The sequence below is a fragment of the Etheostoma spectabile genome, chromosome 7 (genome assembly GCF_008692095.1).
Source record: "Etheostoma spectabile isolate EspeVRDwgs_2016 chromosome 7, UIUC_Espe_1.0, whole genome shotgun sequence".
NCBI lineage: Eukaryota > Metazoa > Chordata > Actinopteri > Perciformes > Percidae > Etheostoma > Etheostoma spectabile.
Genome location: NC_045739.1, coordinates 20,323,524 through 20,346,389, shown reverse-complemented (window position 1 = coordinate 20,346,389; position 22,866 = coordinate 20,323,524). Strand labels below are relative to the sequence as shown.

Here is a 22,866-nt window from a genome sequence, read left to right as displayed (position 1 = left end):
CTGGTGATTGCATCAATGTAGACCTACATGTTCTGTTCTGCACCACAGTTTGTTACTTGTTTTGTTGCTGATAGAGACTAGACATTAGATTTTTTGTTTTTGGCTTGAGTTTAATCATTGAAAGCCCAGTACAGTAAGCAATATACACATACACTAACAGATAGATTGCCTGATATTTATAATAATCTTAGTGAAAGTAACAACACACTGCTAAAATGTTATAATAAAAGTATTCAGAGAAATAGACATCTGTATTTTGTATAAGGATGGAACCCTTAAAAGAGACTATAAGGCTTTGTATTTCTTTTTATAGTATTACTTCACATCATTGTGAAGTAATACTATAAATTTCATTGTATCATTTCTTGATGTATATTAACCTTATTGCTATTTGTCAGTTTACGGGCTCCATACAGGAACCCGACACACCTAATGCCCAATTTTCTTTTGTATACCCAGATTAAGCCAACACCGCCATCATGCCCGGTGAGGATAAACCACCACAACAGACCCGCCAGAGGAAAAAGAACAAAAAGTCCCGCTCCAAGGGGAAGAGCCCGGGTGGGAGTCCCAGTGCTTGCCTGGGAGGCGCCATAGACGGCCAAGATGACCTCATCTTACCCCCAGTGCTCCAGCCTCCGCCTAAAAAGCTGGCGGAGGTGAAGCCGAAAGTATCGGTTGCCAAAGTGGAAGAGGAGTCCTCCATTGCTATCTGTCTTCAGGTGCTTTTCCCCTACCTGCTGGCTGGGATGGGCATGGTGATGGCCGGCATGGTGCTGGATGGTGTACAGGTAAGTGCTCGGGTCATTAGAATGGTTTTTCAGATATTGAGCTGAAAGTGTGCACATTACACCCTTATATATAGATATGCGGATCTTCAATAACTTGTTTGTTAAAGTTCTTATAATTCATGTTGTAACCAGTAGTGATGCTTTTATTGTGTTGAATTCTAAGCTTGTTTGCATAACCTTTTCATATTAATGAACATCTGTTACATTCAAGCTATTGCCAAATGAGTTGCTACAAAGCTAATTAAGTAGCATGTATGCTAGCCAAACTCAGCCCCGCCCACAACATTTGAGATCGTGAAGTTCGGTCTGGTCTGGTTGTGGAGCAACTATGCTCGAACAAGAGCTGTTAGGACCAATCATATTGTCAGGGCGGGCTCTATACGATGATGGACAGATGCTAAACAGTAACAAAGTCAACCATGTCACCAAAGAGAGCTTGGGTTTATGACAAATATGGGTGCTGCTGGAGAATTGAGATCAAGGCTCCAGAAACAGCGCCATGTTTTAAAGAAACTTCTGTATTTCAGTGGATGCTTCCTTTTTGTGTACATCAACTTAACAGTCCAAACATTTAAAGGGTACTTGTCTTAAATGTCATGTTTTTAACATTTTTAACATGAACTAGTAACCAAATCCAAAGTTATTGAAGTAGGCATGATTCTGCGGTGCCATGTTCATCTGCTACACTCTGCTACGTCCTGCTGTGCCTTGTAATGCCGCACAGTGCCCTGCTATGCCATGAACTTCTACAAAGAACTGCTACAAACTACTATTTTTTCTATTTTTGTTATTTCCACTAACCCCAACCGGCCCGTCAGAAACCGCCTACCAAGAGCCTGGGTCTGTCCCAGGTTTCTGCCTAAAAGGAAGTTTTTCCTCGCCACTGTCGCACTGTTGCTTGCTCTGGAGGAAACTACAAGAACTGTTGGGTCCTTGTAAATTCTGGAGTGTGGTCTAGACCTGCTCTATCTGTAAAGTGTCTTGAGATAACTTTTGTTATGAATTGATACTATAAATAAAATTGAATTGAATTGAAATTGAATTATCTCAGCCCAATGGAGCAGTATCATACTCATATTCTTGACTAGAATCTGAGTACGACAACGTCAGGCTACTAATTAAGACTATCAGCTCCACAAAACTTTTTGTGTTCTTCAGTATGGCTATGTTCAGGTAATAGGTGACTTTCGCATGCAGAAAATTGAGTGAAGATAATTACCTCTTCCTGGCTACTGGTCTCTATCATAGGCTTTAGTAAACACAAGCCAGGGCCCTGTCCTGAGTGGTTCACGCTACTATACATTTCTAATTTCAAGATGAGAGCGCCTGACAAGTCAAGGTCTTACAGCCTGACATCACAACATCCACCAAAAATATATAATTAGCTCTTATTTAATGTACCTCATGTACACAGACAGCACTGCTAAGTTCACAGTTATGATGTTACTGCTAACTTTATTCTCGCCTAAAATAATAGCTAGATAATGACAGGGAAACCCCTGAAGTTGGATATTTAGAAAAACACCTTATCTCAAATGCTGTTAAAGCTCAGGCATCCTTCTCTATTTGTGTGTGGTCCCCAGATTTTAGACCCTTTTTAATTTCATCTCAGCCCCCCGATAAATTTATTATAATAAAATAAAATTTAAATTACATTTGTTTTTAAGTCAACTTTAGTGCTTCAAGTTAGAGTTGGCAAACTTGTCTGTTAATGACAGAGGACAAACAATCCATTCATTGCTCATCACTATCTCTTCCACTCTCTCCTCTACAGTATCTGTTACCCTCCTATGTCTGATGGAGGACAATTAGTCAGGAGTTTTGGTTCAGTGCCGTGTCATAAAAGCACAGGGGACGAAGGGAAGGACATGGAGAGTGGCCTATCTGAGAAGAAAAGGAGATAAAGACAAGAGCACTGCACTGATATGCAATTAGGACTGTTACTGTAGCCTGCATTGTGGATCTTATCTGAATAACTACTTCCTGTTGTCATGGCTTCAACTTATATCCCACATGTTACATCCTACATCCTTTGTTTGCCAATGGAGTTTTTTCAGGGTAATTGAATTTGTCTTGGTGCTGTTTCTGTTCTGCTGCAATTCAAACATTCTCTAAATATAAGAAGGATCATGAGACTATAATCAATATAAGCAGGGCAATGTTTCAGTCACGGGACAGTACGTGTTTGTGCGGTCTTACAAGTTGAGTTAAAGAACAAGAAGATACAGTACCGGGACCTATGGCAGGATCCCAGTGCAAACATGCAAATATAGCTGGTGGACCCGAGCTAGAAATGGATGGAACGGAAACGGAGGGAGAGAATGAATGAGTCACGATGTAGAGAGGGAGAGCGATTAGAAAAAGAGGGGTGAGAGAGAGGGAGAAAGGCAGCGAGACCGGCCGACAGACGGATGTCACATGGAAAGAGGGAGGTGAGATGCAGACACGCAGCAAGAAATAGAGGGTAAGCATGAAGCCAGTTTGCTTGTCGGCCAGCGCAGACAGCCCTGCCTCTTTCTGTTCTACATCCCAGCAGAGCGGAGCGGAGGGAGCAGGACTACCCTGATGCTGACAGGAGGAAAGGAGCACTCCAGTCTGCCAGAAGTCGGCTGCTGCTTGCTGCATCTTGTCAGTGAACCCTCTTGGATCTCTTATTGACATTACAGAGCTCTTTCTTGTTTTCCTCTCCCCCGTCATTGTGATCCTGCCAAAACAGAGGTGCTGGATTGACAACGACATAAAGGGATCCTGCAGCTTCTAACTCTCGAGACCTTTTGGACTATTCTTCATCTTTTTGCTGCTTCCAATCATTCATGTGTCAGGATACAATCAGATATCACACTGAATCAAATGGATTAAGGACTAGATCCAATAAATACTAAACTCCATTCTAAAGACTTTGAACTATATCAAATTAATTCCGGAATAGATCGAAGAAGCTGGACTATACCAGATTTACTGTCAGCTCTTTAACGTGTGTGCATGTTATGAGCCATTTTACTAATCTTTACTTAAAAAAAGCCGATTTGTTATAGATAGACTTTGACCGCAGCAGTCGAGGATCTGTGCTATTGACAAAATTATGACCTATGAGTAAGGAAATGGTGGTAATGATTGGGTTCCCCAGTGATACTGACAAATAGATACCTCATTGCTGCTGACTCACCACTGGCCCCAAGGTACCACACTCTGTTGCCACCACGTTGGAGTTAAAGCCTTTAAGCCTTAGATATTGTCAGGGGGGAAAGACAATTGATCGGAACAAATGGAAACTGAAGCTACAATCTCTCACTTGTTTTACTCAATTTTCACTTTTGGACACCTGAAGACATGGCAATAGCTGATTACCTTTTTTTCAGTTTTCCTCAGAGGTGACCATAAGCTGATTGTTCTGCACGTTCACCGTCAAGATAGATAGAAGAAAAGCCATTTCTTTGTAATCCTCTGAAAGTGAATCAACTATGCATTCACAAATGCAGACTTTCCGTTCTTCAAACATGTGCCCATGCCATTTTTAAACCAAGGACACTGACATTGATTGGTTTCTTCTTCAGCACTCACTCTGCTCACTTCGCCGGACAGGGGAAACTCAAACCGAGTTTATGGACACAGACATCAGAAACAGATTTTTCCTTTACGCTTGGATAGCTGATCCACTTACCATGGGATAACTATACGTTGAACTAAGTGATTAAGTAACCCCTTGTTCAACATGGTGGTGACTCGTCTGGAGCTGGAGCTACGCTACCAGGGAAAGAAGTTACGTGGCGTGACGTGGAAGTTGACTCGATCAGAACATGGTTTCATTCCAGAGAGCTCATGGCTCATTGCTGCCCAGGTTATGGTGCCGTACCTGGTGTCAGGGCTCGGAATGGTCTCCGCCGGTATTGTTATGGACCTTATACAAGTATGAAAATCTAAGAGAATCATTTGTGGAATTATTTGTGAGAGACTGTTTGATTAGATGAAAATGGCACCATCTGAATTGTTTCAATACTAGTGCTAATACAATAACATTAAACCAAAAAAGCCAACGTTCTCTATGTTAAATGCAGTCACAAACAGACAAAACATTGATATTGGACCTTTCTGCAAAAAACCTGAAATACATTAAGTACCTTTTTTTTTTTAAAACATACTACAGTATCTGTCCGTGGAAAATATAGTATGTTAAGGTTAGAAAAGACATTCCTACAATGGACGATTGTCAGTCGCTAACCTAGACCTATGAATGACTGAGTGGATTGATGGACTGACTTTACACTAACAGTTTATCATAGTGGTATGGATGAATTAATGAATTTGGTGGATAGATGGGTGGTCGTGCACACACTGTATACGAGCAGTTTATAGCTGTAGATGGGACAATAGGTCAGTAGAGTGAGAGGCAGAGATCAAGTGTACGTGCTGCTTGGGTAAGAATGGTCTCATTTGGCATCGTTTTCATATCCAAATGTATGAATTAGGCTCCAACCGACATTGGCCTTTTTATCAAATATTGGATATCTTTCTATCTTTCTATCTTGTAGTAATATATATCTTTATGACTTGACCAGCTCTTTGACCACATGAGTCTTTTAAACACCTTTTACACTCGGAGCGAGTTACAAGTAAATCATGGTTGATGATGGTTAAATTGGTGAACAGAATCATTTTGGAATAATTGAGGGCAGTATTTCCTTACAAGCAGATGGAAGGATTGAATGAATGGATGGATGGATGGATGGATGCAGCTAGATGGAATAGCTACTCTGTATACAGAAGTTTTACAGTCATGTTTTCCTTTTGATGGTGCTCTTGTTAATTCGACAAATGGAGCCTTGTGTTACATCCACCTTTCTGAGCTTTCCGAATCAGATTTAGATGTGCGGAAGAAAAGGAGAGCTTTGGGATAAAAATGGACAGTTAATTTAAAGGTCCCATGACATGAAAACTTCACTTTATGAGGTTGTTTTGACATTAATATGCTTTCCCCCAGCCTGCCTATGGTCCCCCAGTGGCTAGAAATGGCGATAGATACAAACCGAGCCCTGGGTATTCTGCTCTAACTTTGAGAAAATGAAAGGTCAGATGGGTTCATCTAGAATCTTGCCCTTTATGACCTCATAAGGTTACCTCCCTTTTCTCTGCTCTTCCCGCCCAGAGAATTTGACCCACCCATGACAGAGAGACATCATAGCTTTCAAACAAGCAAAGTAACAGTTGGTTAAGGCCACACCCCCTACCTCCACCCTGCCCCCCTTCTCTCAACCTCGAAACCTACAGACTCAGAAATGGCACATACTAAGGAAAGCTCATTGTGGGACTGGCTCTAGTGGCTGTAATTCTGCACCAAGGCTGAATTTTGGGAAAGAGACTTCAGATACAGTATTAGGGGACCACTAAGGTCTATATAAAAAGCATCCAAAGAGCACCATGTCATGGGACCTTTTAATAAGTGGTTTGAGGATGACAAAATGTAAGCCAGAGAGATGCTGTAGAAACTTTCATATCTTGGTGACATAGAAAAAAGAAGTAGAATCTGTAGAAATGCAGTCAAAGAAAGCCAAATTGTTTGAAATAGGCCTATTTCTTACATTATGGCCTTAGATATGGCCTTAGCCTAAAATGTAGCTTGAACTGTTTTGAACACAAATATGTGCACATGCTAATGATACAATAATAATGCCTCTAGTTAGTAGTATTGATAGCAGTGATTATAATAATAACAACTCTAGATTTTCAGAAATCTGGAGTCAAACAGATTTTAGTTATCTTGGCTTCTTGCCCAACAAACCCAAGCAGCGGCAGCAGCAGTATCAGGGCAGAAGTGGGCCATGTCCCAAGATAGCCTCCCAACATGACAGCCTTCTGAGAGACCTATCAGTCCAGAACCTGAGAGCAATGTGTATAAATAGACATACACGAGCACACACAAAAAGCACACCCCTATACTCTAATTCATCCCCTTGTCCTACACATGATGGCCTGGTTTTAAACTGCATCACCACTTTCCCTCCCTAATTGCTGTTATATGAGCAATTCAGGAGTCAGGATTGATGTCATTGGTTGTGTTTAATTGTTGTGGGTGGAACTAAAGAATAAGGGCACAATAGATACCTGATCAAGCAGGGGCAATATATTTCAAAAGATAAAAAGGACATTCAATAAATTCTTTTTGTCACTTGTTCTTAAACCTGGCAATTATGGAATGGATTGCGGCCACTGACTGCATTTTAAAAGTAGCCTGCATGTACAGTAGCTAGCTAATGGTATACAGAGAAACTGTGATATTTTAGGTCCGTAATATCCGTAATATTTCAGTCGATACATTAAGTGGAACCAAAATGAGTATTTGAAATTTGCATTCTAATCCGGTCCGATTCCTACTACATAGGAAACATTTCCCTAGTGGAACCGGGATTTGGTACCCAACCCTACCCATGCGTGTACTAATGTCATTGTAAATTGGATTCTTACATATCCACATAAACCAACACTATCTTTTAATGTAATTTTGTCTGTCTACAACGCCCATGGAAAAGCTGTTAGATGGTAAAGTTGAACCCACAGTGAAGAAATAGTGATCGTTAAAGGCTACCAAAAAGGGAAATGTTAAACAATGTCATTGCATCATTTTGTTTGTTTGTTTTTTAACAATCACTTATAATATGTGTGCTTCTATGACATTTTCTTATCTGACACATTTTCCTTTCGTTTTACCTCTTTCCTTCCTCCTTTTCCGGCCTGCTGTGTCACTTTCTCCTCTCATCGGTAATTCCCTCCCTCCCTGCCCCTGCTCCACATCGCTCTGCTCTTAGCAGCTGTGCTGTTCTTTTATTTGTGCATCTATTTAAAGATCTTAACCATCTTGGATCTGCCAACTGGTGTTGTAGGCAGACTCTGTGAACTGTGCGTTTTCTAAACCCACTGAACCTTTGCAGCATGCCGTGGCATCAGCTGATGCTCAGAGCGGTGGAAACAGGAAAAGTAGGCAACTGGGTTAGTCTAGAATATATGATGTGCTTATTTAACAGCATCCGTAAGGGACATGGTTCAGAGGGGTCCATCTGTGGAGGTAGAGAGGATTTTTTTATAGAACTGAATGAGTTGTACAGTACATCAGTGTATTTATATTTGTTTGCAATGCATTCTAAGTGTTACATTCTAATTGTACAGTATTTTATTTGAAGTGTGTGTGTGTGCGTGTGTGTTCCAGCATTGGACGGTGTTTAAGGTGATAACAGAGGTGTTCATCCTGGTGCCTGCGCTGGTGGGACTCAAAGGAAACCTGGAGATGACCCTGGCTGCTCGACTCTCCACTGCTGTAAATATTGTTAGGTCCTCACGCTATATATATATATACTGTGTGTGTATGTATATATATATATATATATATATATATATATATATATATATATATATATATATATATACCACCTTTATCAAGCCCTGTATATTTATTATTTTTCAAGAGAACACCTTTACCACTCCCTACAAATTAATCTTATCACCCTACAAACAATTTATCATGCACCACTGATTCTATACAAAGTCACACACATTTACTTTTACAAAAACTTTTAATATCATATGATACCCTTAAAAACTATTATGATGTTTGTTTTTCAGATCAATCTAAACTGAACATAGGACCCCCAGATTATACTCCTATGTGGTTTCTGTTGTACAATTAGGCATGATCATATCATTTCACTATAATGTTTCATCTTTATTCTAAAGCGTTACCCAAACCCCAGGCTGTATTAAAAAAAAAAAAAAAAAAAAACTTGACTCGTAACTCCTAACTTGCACATATGGTCTACTTGTCTGCCCTCCTGAGATGACTTTCTTTTTATTTTTATTTTTTTATACACACGATGAGCTATAATATTCCACATTAACATGTAATTGTAATGGGCGCCCGGGGAGTTCACCTGGTGGAGCGCGTGCCCATATATAGAGGTACGCAGCGGCCGCGAGTTTGACTCCGACCTGCGGCCCTTTGCTGCATGTCATTCCCCCTTTCTCTCCCCTTTAATGTCTTCAGAAACATTTAATCTTAACACTCAGTTGTGTCAAATCTATATAACAATTGCAATTGCCTGTCTCCGTGCTTGTAGGCCAACACTGGCCAAATGGACGACCCTGATAAACAATGGACCATGGTGTGCAGCAATCTGGCACTGATACAGGTAACATGCTTACCGTAAACTCACACAGCTAACTATTTTCACCAGTTTAGGCAAAAAGAAGGATCAGATTACCCATTGTGATACTTTAGTTAAGATATGTGTAGTATTCTGTGGTCTAATTTCTGATGTTTTATGGACCAAACGATTAACTGTTTAACAGAGAAGCTGATCAGACGATGAATCAGTAGTGAAAGTATCTGTTAGTTGCAGCTGTATGTAAAAGTCACCGCACTGTATGTCACACTCATTGTTGCACCCGAAGTGTATCATATGAAGATGTCCCGTCTCATTTTCTGCAGGTTCAGGCGACGGTGGTGGGCTTCCTCGCGGCAGTGGCCGCCGTGTGTTTGGGGTCGTTTTCTAGAGGGGGGATTGAACTGGACCAGGCAGCTGTCCTCTGTGCCAGCAGCATCACTACGGCCTTTGTAGCTGCTCTTTCCTTAGGTGAGCGACCAGGGATGCCATCATTGTTTTGCATCAGAAGTTGAATAAATCTATTACAATATTTTCCAACTTTGGCTTGATTTTTACAAACAAGTTTCTATTTGTTAAACTCTTAAAATAAAACTGTTTACTTAACTGGGCCAATGCAATTGTCTTGTGTGCATGTGAGGTGCTCTAATCGATGTCACACATTTTTTTAGGCGACAAAATTGTTTGTCACATACAGCAAACATCTCCTCACTACCCGCTAGCTGCCTGTCTCCAGAACACGCTGTAAAAAATCAAAACAAAAACGGCGGTAGACAGCCCAGGGTCCAAAAACAGCAACAAAAACAAACTGTGCCAACCTGCACCACGAAACATAAACTGTTCCAGCCAATAACCAACAAGGAGGAGTTGGTTGAGCCATCACTGCATCAGTGTTATTACGTAGGCTACTTCCACAATGCACTGTTACTGACTGTTCAGGAAGCATGAGATTAGGAGGAGGGAGGGGCTAGCCAGCCTCCGATTTTTTTGACAATACTTCAAACGTCAACAAGAAGTAACATCACCCAACATCGCTTAGAGCACCTTTAATGTTCTGTGTTCATTAGGAATTGCACAGAGAAAAAAATTGTAAAATAAGGCTGCCTTCAATTGCAGTCGGAAACTTCAATCTGACGGAAAACAGCAATTGTGAAACACGAGCCGTTTCATTGACACTCCCCCCCGCCCCACCACCCTGCGGAAAGTTGCTGGATTGCTTTTTCTTGGTGTAAATGCCCCGCAACAGTCATCCAGCTGCTTTACATGTAGACGCAAAGATCGACAATCACTTTTAACTTCCGTCATAGCTGCCCTGTTCATTGGCCAATCCTTATATTTTTACTTCACTTTATCTCTTGTAGATGATCCAATTTGCTAAACTTTCTTTGACTACTTTGACATTTTGGGAAATACTCTTGTTCTATTGCCGAGAGTTGGATGATAAGATTGATGCCACATAGATATCAGGGAAACTGCTAGCCTCTTTCTGTCCAAAAGTAACATCATCTGGCTATCACCACCCCTAAAGCTCACTAGTCTTTATGCTAAGCTAAGCTAACTGTCATCGATTCCAGGTTCATATTTAACGGACCGATTTGAGAGTGGTATCTACTCATCTAACTCTCAGCTAGAAAATAAATAAATATATTTTCCAAAATGTCGACCTATGTCTTAAGTAGTAAGTAAAAGATGCATGTGGCTTCTGTTGCATGTCTTTTTTACTGATAACGTAAAACACCGTCAATATATCCAGTTCACCATACAGACCCATCAGGTTTTTCCCCTAGTAGCAGATGCTCCCATCCCTGTATCACCATTCCTCCTCATGTAATAACTGCATAATCAATAATGTATTCCCCCCCATAAATGTTCTAGTGTTGAGCAGGTGTAATGAGTGAGAGAATTCTCTTTCCCTTGTTCTGTTCTGAGTAACCTACTTCCAATCTTTGTCTCCTTACTCTTCCACTTTTTTGTTTTTTTAATATTTCTCTATGATTCAGTTTTCTTACTTATTTTGAGATCTAAATTCAGCTTGTTGAAGTCTTCTTCCTCTTTTCCACCAAGCTGTCACTCTGTGAGGCTGGTTGATGCACTGAAAGTTGTCTTTATTAATACCAAAAAAGCTAAATGTTTCTGCTGAAAGCTTTTGTCTGTGTTATGTTGCCTTGATAAAAGCTCTCTCTCAGAACACACAGAATTATTAATATACATTTAGATTTTTCGTTCGCCGTGGTTGAAACTGATGACAGCTTTGCTGTTATTCTCCATCATCCTAGTTTCTGTTTCTGCCCTTTCACACTAACTCATCTCTCTCCTCTTCCTGTCTGTCCGTGGTCCATCCTTCCCTCCGTAGGCCTGGTGATGATTGGAGTGATCATCGGCTCCAGGAAGGTGGGGATCAACCCCGACAACGTGGCCACCCCCATCGCTGCCAGTCTGGGGGATTTGATCACCTTGTCCCTGCTGGCTGGGGTCAGCAGCACACTCTATGAATATAAAGGTGAGGAAATACAGGGGCATGGAGTCAAGAGGGAGATGAGCTAAACCTCAGCTCAGATGTATTGTTCTGTGACACATAGTCTGTAGTCAGAGAAGTGCCTCCTTGTAGATTGCGTACATCCATTGAATACGACAACAACACACATCTGGATTTATTCTCTTTTTCACTATACGTGGGAAATGTCTTTGTTCTAAAGTGTGCACAGTGTCTTTTTTTGTGTCTGTCATGCTTGATGACCAAACACAAGATAGCAGCAAAAGTCAGGTTTATAGTGTGTGTGTGTGTGTGTGTGTGAGGTGTGTCTGTGTGTGTGGTGTGTGTGTGTGTGTGTGTGTGTGTGTGTGTGTGTGTGTGTGTGTGTGTGTGTGTGTGTGTGTGTGTGTGTGTGTGTGTGTGTGTGTGTGTGTGTGTGTGTGTAGTGCGTAGTATAGCAGTGTTGCTTGCTTGTATGTGTACGTTCTAACTGACTTCTGTATCACAGTACCTGTCTTTGGTAAAAAAAAAAAAAAAAAAAAAAAACTAACTAAGCTGCTTTATGTACGTGACCTTTCCCTCATCTGTTTCAGGGCCTGTTTTGATTTAATTTCACTGTTTGTGAAAGTGTTTCTTCATTTGTGATTGGGTGCATTCTAAATGTGTATCTTGCATTTATACTTTATAGTCCAGTGTAGGATAAAACTTGATAAAACATCACATAAATATGGATAACTTGAAATGCATATAGAGCTATAGCTATAAATACTACATTTGTAAAGCTTATGGAATTAAATGTTTTGTTTGTAGTAAAGAGCTGTTGAATCACATTACAGTACTTTTGGAGGCCATAGCAATATTAAATTAGAACTACACATATACAGTTTCTTGTCTTTTACTGTGTTAACCTGTTTAACATCATTGCATAGTTACAGCGTAACGCTTGCCAAAATGCAACCTAGGGTCTTTTTGTGAATTTACCCAAGTCAAACTTTTATTTAAAAGCATATTTAGGACAGAAGTGCCACTTTTAAGATTTACCGTATTATTGTTTTTTGGTCAAATGGCATTTTGAATGGGAGAGCACTGCTATGCTCTATGATGAGCATCAAAATCACTATTTTTAAAACACTAACACTAACTTTGAGTAAAATTGGGTTTTTTATATTCATTTTTGCTGACCATCACTATGAGTAGTATATCACAGGGTGTGTGCTCCTGTCATATATCCACAGATATATGGTACCTGTCGCCCGTGGTGATTCTGGTCTTCCTGGCTCTGATCCCGCTGTGGGTGGTGGTGGCCCGACAGAGCCCGCAGATCAGCGAGGTTCTCCGCTCAGGCTGGCAGCCTGTTATAGTAGCCATGTCCATTAGCAGGTACAAACTCTTTCATTATTTTATTTAACTGTTAATTAGTACATAATTGTACAGTGAACTTTACATTTCAATAGAGTCGTTATTAATACGAAGTAAGACACTTAGAAGCACCGTGAAACTAAATGGTGTCGTGAGAATCTTTTTAGACCAACCTAATGAATTATTTAGTATTTTGTAATTATTAGATTAGATATGATACGATTAGATTAGATAGACTTTATTGATCCCAATTTGGGAAATTACAATAAATAATAAATGGGATAGAATAAAGGAACAACCATTCAAAAAGTGGCAAATAAAAATGTACAACCTACGTAAATAGTATTTATAAAGATGCAAGTATATCTGTCTATTTATGTCTTAAATGATTTGCAGTCTAATTTAAATGATGCGTGCAGGTAAATCTGAACAGGTTGTAGAACATGTTCAATTAGAGAAAGAAGTCAGCCCTCTGAACTGCTAATCAGGTGGCTTCAAACAGGATTATCTTTTTTCATCTTAACAGTTTCTTCCTTTCTGACATCAGGCTGGGAAACCCTGGCAGTGACTACATGGGGTTGTGATTCCCTCTGTGTTTGTGATTTCCAGTTTTGGAGGCCTTATACTGGACAAGACAGTGAGTGATCCCAACTTTAAGGGCATGGCTGTCTTCACGCCCGTCATTAACGGTAAGCTGAAGCATCTTTCAAAGCTAAATGATGCCACAGGAAGAAATCAAACAGAGATAGCATAGCAATTTAGCCATTTATTGGTTGTTGTCCAGAGAGACAATTCGGAAACATTATCAGGATTAAAGGAGAATTGCGGTCGATTTCAACACGTAGTTCTGCTGTTTGTAAATTTGGAGTGCTGTCAGTAGAGAGAAAAACAATCGGTGTTGCCTGCACCGTGTTATCCTCCTGCTACAGTTTACACCCAGGGCGCTGAAACAGGGCAAGTTTTAAACATGTTCAAAATGTCATGACAAGTGCCTACCCATGTGAAGTGATTCCTTCCGAGTGAACACAGTGAATCGGACTGCAGTAGATGTGAAAGAAATGCATAAAAGTTTTGCTTCTTCAGCTCTGTTCCGGTGTGGAGACGGCAAGATTTAGGGACCGTCTACAAACTATTTTCAAATATAGGCATACTGTATTCTGTAGTACAACTAGCGGGAGACAAGTTATAATTAAGGAAGGTTTGGAGACACTACCTTACTTATTTAATCATTAAATTAATTAAATTTAAATTTTTTAAACTTTTCGGTGTGGTAGTTTGTAGACGGTCCCTAATTCTTGCCAATGTTAGAACGAAACGTTCTTACATTCGTCCTTCTTATTCTTGTAATACTAGGACTAATTAGATTAGCACTGCAATAAAAGATGAATGCTGTTTCTTTATTTACTTGTTTCTATCTGGATCATCAGCTGGGGATTTCTTCATGTATGTGGCCATCAAGTGCATACTAATCCCTTTTAAGAGGGTTTTAAAACAAGTCATTAAAATGTCAGAAGACAGCGTGTGCAACACATGGAACTAATGTTAGCTTTAACTGCTACAGCTGTTCAACTCTGCTAGCGTCAGTTTGCCATCTCATCTTTTTCTGAAATCATTGTTTTAAAAAATTCCAAAAACGTTTCAGTGGAAAAGCATAGCAACAGCGACTAAGGGTAGATTAACAATAAATTCAGTACATTTCATCACATTTTTTGCTATCACAGTGGTGCAAATGCAGCTACGATGCTGTCATGGTAATGCATAGTGTTCTGCTTGAAGTGAAGTGCACCGTAAAAGTGTCAAATAATGTGTGTCACATTATGTGCATTAAGTTAGAGAAGAGAGATCATCTTACTGGTAAATGGAGGGCTAGATGGAGCAGAAGAAATAATCAAGAGCAGAGGGAAGGAGAAAGAGGAGAGCAAACAACATTTGTCCTTGTGCTTTTGTAAACTCAGCCACATACAGTCCCCAACAGCTTGATTTGGGATTTGCATGCAGCTCTTTTCTGCATGAGAAACACCCAATCAACTGTGGAGAGAACTGGAACTATGTTTGAAGGTTAAGAGTTACTTCATACACATAGAAAACGGATTTTCACTCCATAAAGCTGTTTTAGAAATTATGGAAAATCCACTAAGGCAGAGAAGTGGAGGAAAAAGAGAAGCAGCCTTCAGAATAAGTGGTTTGGCTGTGAGGGGATCCACTGAGAGGAGAGAAGTCAATAGAAACCACTAATGGTCTACACCCAGTCTCCTGGCACAGCTGACAGGGCCTTTCATAACTTTCAACTGTCACTGTTTCTCATTTCGTCTCTGCCCATCTTCCCACTGTTTCTCAATCTCCCTCTCTTTCTCTCTCTTTGAACCAGTCTCTGCAAAATCCGCCAATCTGGTTTGAATTTCCCTTTTTTCCTCACTGGATTGCACACAAACCAGTATTATGTTTTACTAAAAGTTCCCTCAAGTATTTCCGAACTCACAAAAGAACATCAGTGCCATTTTTGAGGGGTAAATACTTGGAAAGGTGTTTGAACTGAATTAGGCACTGAAACCCTCGTCAACAGCAAATTGAACTAGACTTTGAAAAGTTTGAAAAGATCTGGAAAATTAGTTTCACGCTCAGCAGAAACGTCGGCTTTGATGGAATCACTGAAAAGCCTCAACTCACGCCTGAATGAAAGGATACAATCTTATCTCTTTTGGTGAGCTTTTTGGTTGCTCTGAAGCACGTCCCATCTGTGGCTATCTTAGAATTCGGCAAATGACTTGTCAAACAGATTGGACATCTTGACGCAAAGTCAGTCAGAAACACGTTATCTATCGGAGTTTCAGAAAAGGCCCAAAATAGATCTTGCACAACCAGAGTCCCATTTCAATGTCCGAACCATACGGCCGCACAGCGTTGAATTTCTCTCCATATGGACGCGGTGCTATCCTCTCAGATATCGGGTGGATCTTTTGTTTGTGTTCATCTCTTTCCTTTTTTTCCAATGCTGTGACTCCGCTGGCCAGATTTTAGCTGTGCTTTGGTCTGCCTGGCTTACTGAGATGGACTCTGCTCTCCGTAAACTCTGGCCAGGCCACGGCAGAGCAAAGCTTGTGTCATTACTTGGTTTAGTGTGCAGGCAGTGCTGAAACAGATTAAGCGTTACTGATTACTGAAAGCTGTGCGCTGTCCCTTGTGAGACAGACCTTTCTGTTTCAGTTGATTATGAGGATACTAAATCAATTTCATCTTCTTAACTGAATCTGTTTGGGGGAAACAACATGTCTTTGTCTAACATGCAATTCAAGTTGTTACTCCTTCATTCATATATTGGCTTATTCACTCACTTTTTAACAATCAGGCCCGGTCCACACGTTACCCCCCCCCCCCCCCCCCCCCCCATGTCTTCCCTGTCATTGTGTCAAGATTATTTGCGCCCAAACGGATCCATTTGTAAATGACTCAACACGCTACTTCATATTCCAGGCCTATAGGTGGCACTGTTTCTGCTATAGATATTCACCAACAAACGGAGAAGAGGCAGAGCATGTGCATAAAGCTTGCACGCTCTATACAAACAGACAGTATATTTTCCCCTAGTAGCCCTAATAGGCTCAACATCTTCTCCAGCAGGAACACAAGCATGTAGTCCGCCATTGTTGTTGTCGCGGGATAAGGGGTCAACGGTAGAGGTTGAGGGGTGTGGCGACGACATCAGCGATAAGCAAGTATGCAGCTTTGCTGTTCAAATGAAGACGCAACATTTTCAAATTTTTTTCACCCTGGGACCAGATTTCAAAAAAGTGTGTTTGAGGCAGTGCATTTACAGGATTTGTTTGGACCATCGGTCAAAATTATGCAAAACGTGTGCGTTTACACCAAAAAGTGTTTCCGTGTGGATGGCCCCTGAGTCTGCCCTGCGTCTTTCCCTTCACCTGTGTAGGTGTGGGGGGTAACTTGGTGGCCATCCAGGCCAGTCGGATCTCCACCTACCTGCACTTCTGGAGCATCCCAGGGGTGCTGCCGTACAAGATGAGGCAGCACTGGCCCAATCCTTGCATCACCTTCTTCTCCTCAGGTAACACTGCCGTGCTGAATGCATATCTTGTAGGGCTGTAACGATACACTAAACCGAGGGTTCGCTTCGTATCACGATTTTTGACCCACAATTCAATACAGACCTTGATTTCTTTTTCTCAGTAAATGTAATACAAACATTCTGCCACATGACATTGTTTTGTCATTGATTACGTCCCACTTTGCAACACATGTATACAACAAAGACCTTATTTATTGATATTGATTGATTTCCATGTTGACCGATCCAACACCAAAGATTCTTTTTTACCTTAAAATCGTTTCAGTGGTTCATTAACTTGTTGACAATAATGGTAACAGTAATGGACAATTCTGCCTCCAACCTGTAGGGGGAACAAACAGGAAAAGAGCTTTGGTGCCTACTGTAAAGGTGCTGGTCAACAATTAGCTGATGCTAATGTAATTCTTGGTGGGTAACATAAGATTACGACACCGTTCAACATGCTCAGTTATTTTTAGGATGATTGTTTTGACCACGGTTAACAACTATGGGCTAACCCATAAGAATGCACATTTACTGTTGTTAGATAGATGTAGTAGTTGAAGTAGTTGGTTTAGAGATTACAAATACATTTTCAGTAACATGGTTTAATCATGCCTTGCAGATAGCATATGAATACATGTTATTTGTATAGTGCTTTAGTAGAATATCCTGTGGACCTTGTTATTAGGAGCTGGGCTGGCTCTTAACAGTGTGAAACACCAGAAAATTGAACAGTCTTTGAACACGAACTCACAGCCGACAGGATTGAGGTGACAGCGAGGAGTACCCTGACTGCAAAGTGCACACTTCTCTGTGTCTCCCAGGAGTGAACTCCAAGTCAGCGCGGGTGCTTCTGATGCTGGTTGTCCCCGGTCACCTGGTCTTCCTCTACGCCATCTCTCTGCTGCAGGGAGACGAGGTGCCTATCGGTGTAGCCTTCGTAATCTGCTACCTGTGTGCTGCTCTGCTGCAGGTAAACTGACACGGTTTCTTTCTTCTTCTTTTTTTTTTTTACATTGTTTTTTACTGAACTATCAAGTCAACATGTACAGAGTATCACACATTGTGCACTTTTTATAGATATTTATTTATACTGTGTAAACTATGCGTTATGGCTTTTCCCCTTTCTTTTAGAGTGTTATATATCTTTTTTGTGCATGTTTTAGGTTTACAAAGTGAAAAAGCCCAAAGTCCACCCCAAAGGGATGTACCATCATCAACAGAAAACACTGTACACAAACTGCTTTTCCCCAGCCTTAACTTCTGTAAGAAGCGTGTGTCACTTTGTAACACACGTTATAATGCTCGACTAGCTGTTAGCGTGGCACGCCCTCATTCTCTGCTTCTTAATGGCTAGTAGTTCTTACCTAGCTACTGCGCACGTGCGACTTCCAACAAAGATGGAACAGAGGTGAGAGAGCAATGTGCAATACAACAAAAAATTGTGTTTTTTGACAATTAAACCATATAAACCCATTCTGATATAACTTCTAAATACTATTATGAACCTAAAAATGAGCATAATATGAACACTTTAAAAAGGGGCTTCTCTGCTACTTCAGTGCATCCCTATTGTCAAAGGCAGTTATTACTGGTCACTGAATCATGGTCTAATGAACTCGTTGGCCCTAAAGTTTCACACGACACTGATTCTGACTGTGGAAACGAGTCATCGGAAGACTTTTTACAGTCTGATACAAAGGGCTGCTGCCACCTGTGACCTATCTGTGAAATGAGCCATGCCAGGTGTAGGTGCTTCAGCAGCTCAGTGAGATGAAGATTTGTTCCAGGACAGAACCAAAAGTACACCGCACTCCTGCCCCGGTCGACTTTCTGACCTCCTCAACATAACGTCCTCTCTGCTGTGTACAAGTGTTTGTAAAAACCTGAGACACATTAAACATGCAGTGTTTTTTCCCGTATTGATGGTATAATTGCAGGAAATTAGAAGTTGTGTCTTTTGGTACCAAGTCAACGTCTGTCTGGCAGTCTCCTATAATCTCATGCAGGTTCAAATAAGTCTCAGACTTCATATTTGCCTGAGTCCAGAAAAACTGAACTTCCTTCCTTCAATCACAGCCTTTTTCAGTTCATTTTCTTCTCCCTCTAGGTGGCCATCCTCCTTTACTTTGCCGACCTCATCATCCGTGTGATGTGGAGACGGAGCCTGGACCCTGACAACTTCTCCATCCCCTACCTGACCGCCCTGGGGGACCTGCTGGGCACCGGCTTTCTGGCCCTCTGCTTCCGCGGCGTCTCACTGTTTCAGAGCCTCGGCCTCTGAACGTTTACCCCCTGAACTCCTGGCCAGCCACGGTCTCGCTGCTACAAGTTTTTTTTTTTTTTTTTTTTTTTTACATTTCCACAGAGATGCTTTTAAATTGGACAATAAAGCCTTTTCTGATGGTTATCACTGCGCCAGTCCAGAAGAATCTGTCTGTGTCACTAATTCAAACCTCGGGGAGACGGCACAGGTTACACCCACCCATTTATACCCATCCATGTGTGTGAAGCGTTTGCTGCATGATCAATCTAATTATTTTTATTTGAGAGCTAAATCATTTAAAATGATGTAGACGTTTTAGATATCTGTCCCGTCAGTATGATTAACTTTATTTTGTAATCATTCCTCTATATGTCTTTTAGTTTTCCTGCATTAAGTAAACGTGAGTTTGGTGGCTCTGTGCTCGCCTCTTCTCTCATCTCATCTCATCGGCGTCATCAGAGAAATAGTTAGCCACTTCAAAGCAGCGAGACTGAACAGTTGGTCTGTTTGTGGACATTTGTTTGAATGTGGGTAGATCAAACGGACTTAAAGCTGCCCATGATTGAGTGGCCTGTACTATGCATTAATGATAGAGGTTGATGCATGTTGTACACCAACTGGAATTTTCATGGATGTACAGTATGTCCAACATATGTTAGGTAGAATTAATTCAGACGAAAGGTACTGATTTAGTTTTCATGCAAATCAGGTCACATACCGTTAACGCACAGGGGAATGTTTCTGAATATTGTACTTTTATGAATCTTTTCTTAAGATTTTCTGCAAATGTAGTTTTGGAGCTAGCGTAACGGCAAACAGACAGAATGGGGTAATTGATATATGCATGGCCAAAGGCAAATGGCATGGCTGCACCATGGGAACACTATGATTGGGAGGATGGCACCATCAGTAGGCGTGGTAGGAGTTTTGTTTTAGTCACGAGCAGTGGAATCATCTCTCAGACAGTCTCAGCATAGAGAAAAAAAAAATGATTGTGAATTTTTTGCAAATCAATGTAAAAGAAAGAAAAAAGAACACAGCAGTGAATTAATGCAGGAGACTACAAGTATTTGTTTTCACTCGTCAGTTCAGGTTTATGTGTTGATATCTACTATTAAGCTGCAGAGGATCTTGGGTATTCCCTCACTACTTGATACTAACAGCCCCTTTAATGGAAGGTCCACAAAGCCTTACTGTTCAGTGTGACGTTGTCAGAACTAAAAAAAAACAACTCATCATTACAGCAGTGAACGCATATACGTGAACATGCTATTCTCAAAGGTGTGTTCGGACGGAAAGCAAACCCCCATTTTGGCCTTGTGTCATTCACACGAATTTCATCGCTACAAAACAAATGCATAAAGCCCTGGAATGCACTCATATTTTTTGGTGAAGTTCAAACATTTTTAACTCACTTTGACTCACATTCTGTCTGAGCTTTTGGGAGAGGGACGGAGAAATGTGTGTTTTGAGTGTGAGAAGATCTCTGTTAGGATCTACCTAATGAAATCGACTAGGCCTGCGGGTAATGCGTGTATGGTGAAGCCTAAATTTCCAAGGCAACCTCAGTGATTTGACCGCGATTAACCAAACGAAAACATGCGATATCAACTGGCTAGTTATCGTCCAGACAGCGACGGACAACATGTCTTTTTCTTTCTGTCTTTTCCACTGGGTGGCGCGTGGCGTGAAGCATGAGTCTGATAACTTTAGACAACATAGGGAACGAAGCAGGTCGGGATTTGTGAGTCTTTCTCTTGCGATTTTATTTATATTTGGGGGGGGGGGCAGTCACGTGTTTGGGATATGACGGGAGTATTTTGGTTGGCTCGAGATGGGGTGGGATGGATTGATTGATTCCCGTGTCACCCTCTGGTCTGAACACACAGTAACACTTGTCATTACCTCAACATTATAAAAAATATGCATTATTTCATCTTACACAAACACACAAACTATTACAATTAGTTGGGATAAAAACCTTAAACGGCAAAAGCCTATAATCTGAAGTAAACTGGCTATCTCTCTATCGTTGCTATGTACAGTATATGAGATTAATCTCAAAGATTCACTATTCTTAAAAAAGCGTGTATAAATGCACTCATGAAGTCACATGCAACATTTTGCAGTTTGCTGTTATTAGTAATACCTGTTTTAGAGACAAATCTCGTAAACACTGAAATCTAAGGCATTTCTAAAAACAGTCTTTTCTGTAATTGATCTCTAATGTTAAGGTATTTCAGTGTTAATATTGCTTTGCTAAAAGCTTTTATTGTGACACTGTCACACAGTACTTTCTACACTAGAAGGTAATGAAATATAGATACGTACTTATTGAATCACAGTTTATTTCACTCAATCGTACTGAAATCTATGTGTTAACTGTGATACTGTGAGAACTAGACCACAGCTAAGGTTGTGTTTTACCAGCACATACTGTACATGTGTCTTAATCAGTACGGCTGGACGATATATCATAAATCTTTATTATTATAAATGATCCCTGTTTATTGCGTTGTCTCACTTCTGATGTTTGTCTTAATCACAGACGGACCAGTGAAATATTCTAGACTTATCTAGACTTATCGGTTGGTTTGGTTTGGTTAGCTGTCATATAATAGTTATTCAAAGGAATAGTTCAGTGTTTTGAGAAATACATTTAATTACTTTATTGCCAAAACTTAAATAAGAATATAGTAGGAGGTCGGTATCATCTTCTTATCTAATTCTTGGCGAGAACGTTTCCCAAAACTGTTGGAACTATGTCCCTAAAAACTGTGGTTTATCATCCAGCCCTATTAAGAATTTAAAAGAGTGATAGCAAAATACCTGATTGTAAATTGCACCATTTTTTTAACAGTAGTCTAAGGTTGCCTTGAAAACAAAGTTATTGTCAACCGTCTAATGTAAAATCTCCTCACCCCTCACCATGTCGGTCAACAAATTGTAGCTTTATTTAAATGTTGAAAAAGTCTTTACTCTTTTGCTGTCTGTTGGCTCGACTTTGTACTGTACTTCAATGTTGACACTGCCACATTTTGACTTTAGGGGCTTTTAAAATGCCTTCATTTTCTAATCCTGTTGTGTTCACTGTCACCTGAGCTTCCATGTATGCTGTGTCTTGTGTGTGTATTAAGATGGTGTGGAAGTGTGGATTCAAAAATGTGACAAGTGTTTGGTGAGTGTTTATGTGATTTTGTGGCTATGAACAGTTATATTTTAATAAAAATCAACAGTGTAATGATGTATGTGTGACATTGGCAGCATCACCTAAATGAACCAAAAAAGTCTTTCAAGATACTATACTAAAATAAAGTCATTTTACGGTATGTTGAAAAACAAATCATAAAAAAATTCATAGTATAGTATCTTGAATAAAGTCATAGTATAGTATGACGGAAAAAGTCATAATATAGCATGTCGAATAAAGTCAAAAAAAGTATTTTTACAATATGTCGAAAAAATTAAGAAAAAGTCAAAGTATAATATGTTGAAAAAAGTCAGAAAAAGTCATTGCATATTATGTTGAAAAACGTTATAGTGTAGTAGGTCAAAAAAAGTCACGGTATATTAAGTCGAAAAAAGTCATAGCATAGTATGTCAAAAAAAGTCATTGTGTAGTATGTTGAATAAAGTAATTTTACAGTATGTTAAAAATAATCATAAAAAGTCATAGTATAGTATGTGGATGAAATTGATAAATAAATCATGGTATAGCATTTCAAAAAAAGTCATGATAAAGTGCGTCAAAAAAATCATTGTGC

The 22,866-nt window shown here is 40.2% G+C and overlaps 1 protein-coding gene across 6 annotated transcripts in view; it reads left to right on the top strand.

Moving 5' to 3' along the window:
* The window catches only part of LOC116692350 (solute carrier family 41 member 1), a 24,547-nt gene extending 2,197 nt beyond the window's left edge, over positions 1-22,350 (top strand). For 4 of the 6 annotated variants that reach the window (XM_032520562.1, XM_032520565.1, XM_032520564.1 and 1 more), the window contains 10 exons: positions 460-791; positions 7,990-8,097; positions 8,894-8,965; positions 9,265-9,409; positions 11,292-11,438; positions 12,647-12,791; positions 13,380-13,459; positions 16,699-16,833; positions 17,661-17,809; positions 18,947-22,350. In XM_032520562.1, coding sequence (XP_032376453.1) covers positions 480-791; positions 7,990-8,097; positions 8,894-8,965; positions 9,265-9,409; positions 11,292-11,438; positions 12,647-12,791; positions 13,380-13,459; positions 16,699-16,833; positions 17,661-17,809; positions 18,947-19,120 — 1,467 coding nt within the window. In that variant the 5' untranslated portion in view covers positions 460-479 and the 3' untranslated portion in view covers positions 19,121-22,350. Of the gene's footprint in view, positions 1-459; positions 792-4,277; positions 4,699-7,645; positions 7,849-7,989; positions 8,098-8,893; positions 8,966-9,264; positions 9,410-11,291; positions 11,439-12,646; positions 12,792-13,379; positions 13,460-16,698; positions 16,834-17,660; positions 17,810-18,946 lie in introns of those variants that run through there. The other 2 variants (XM_032520566.1, XM_032520567.1) reach the window with 2 other exon arrangements.
* The last annotated feature ends 516 nt before the right edge of the window (positions 22,351-22,866 follow it).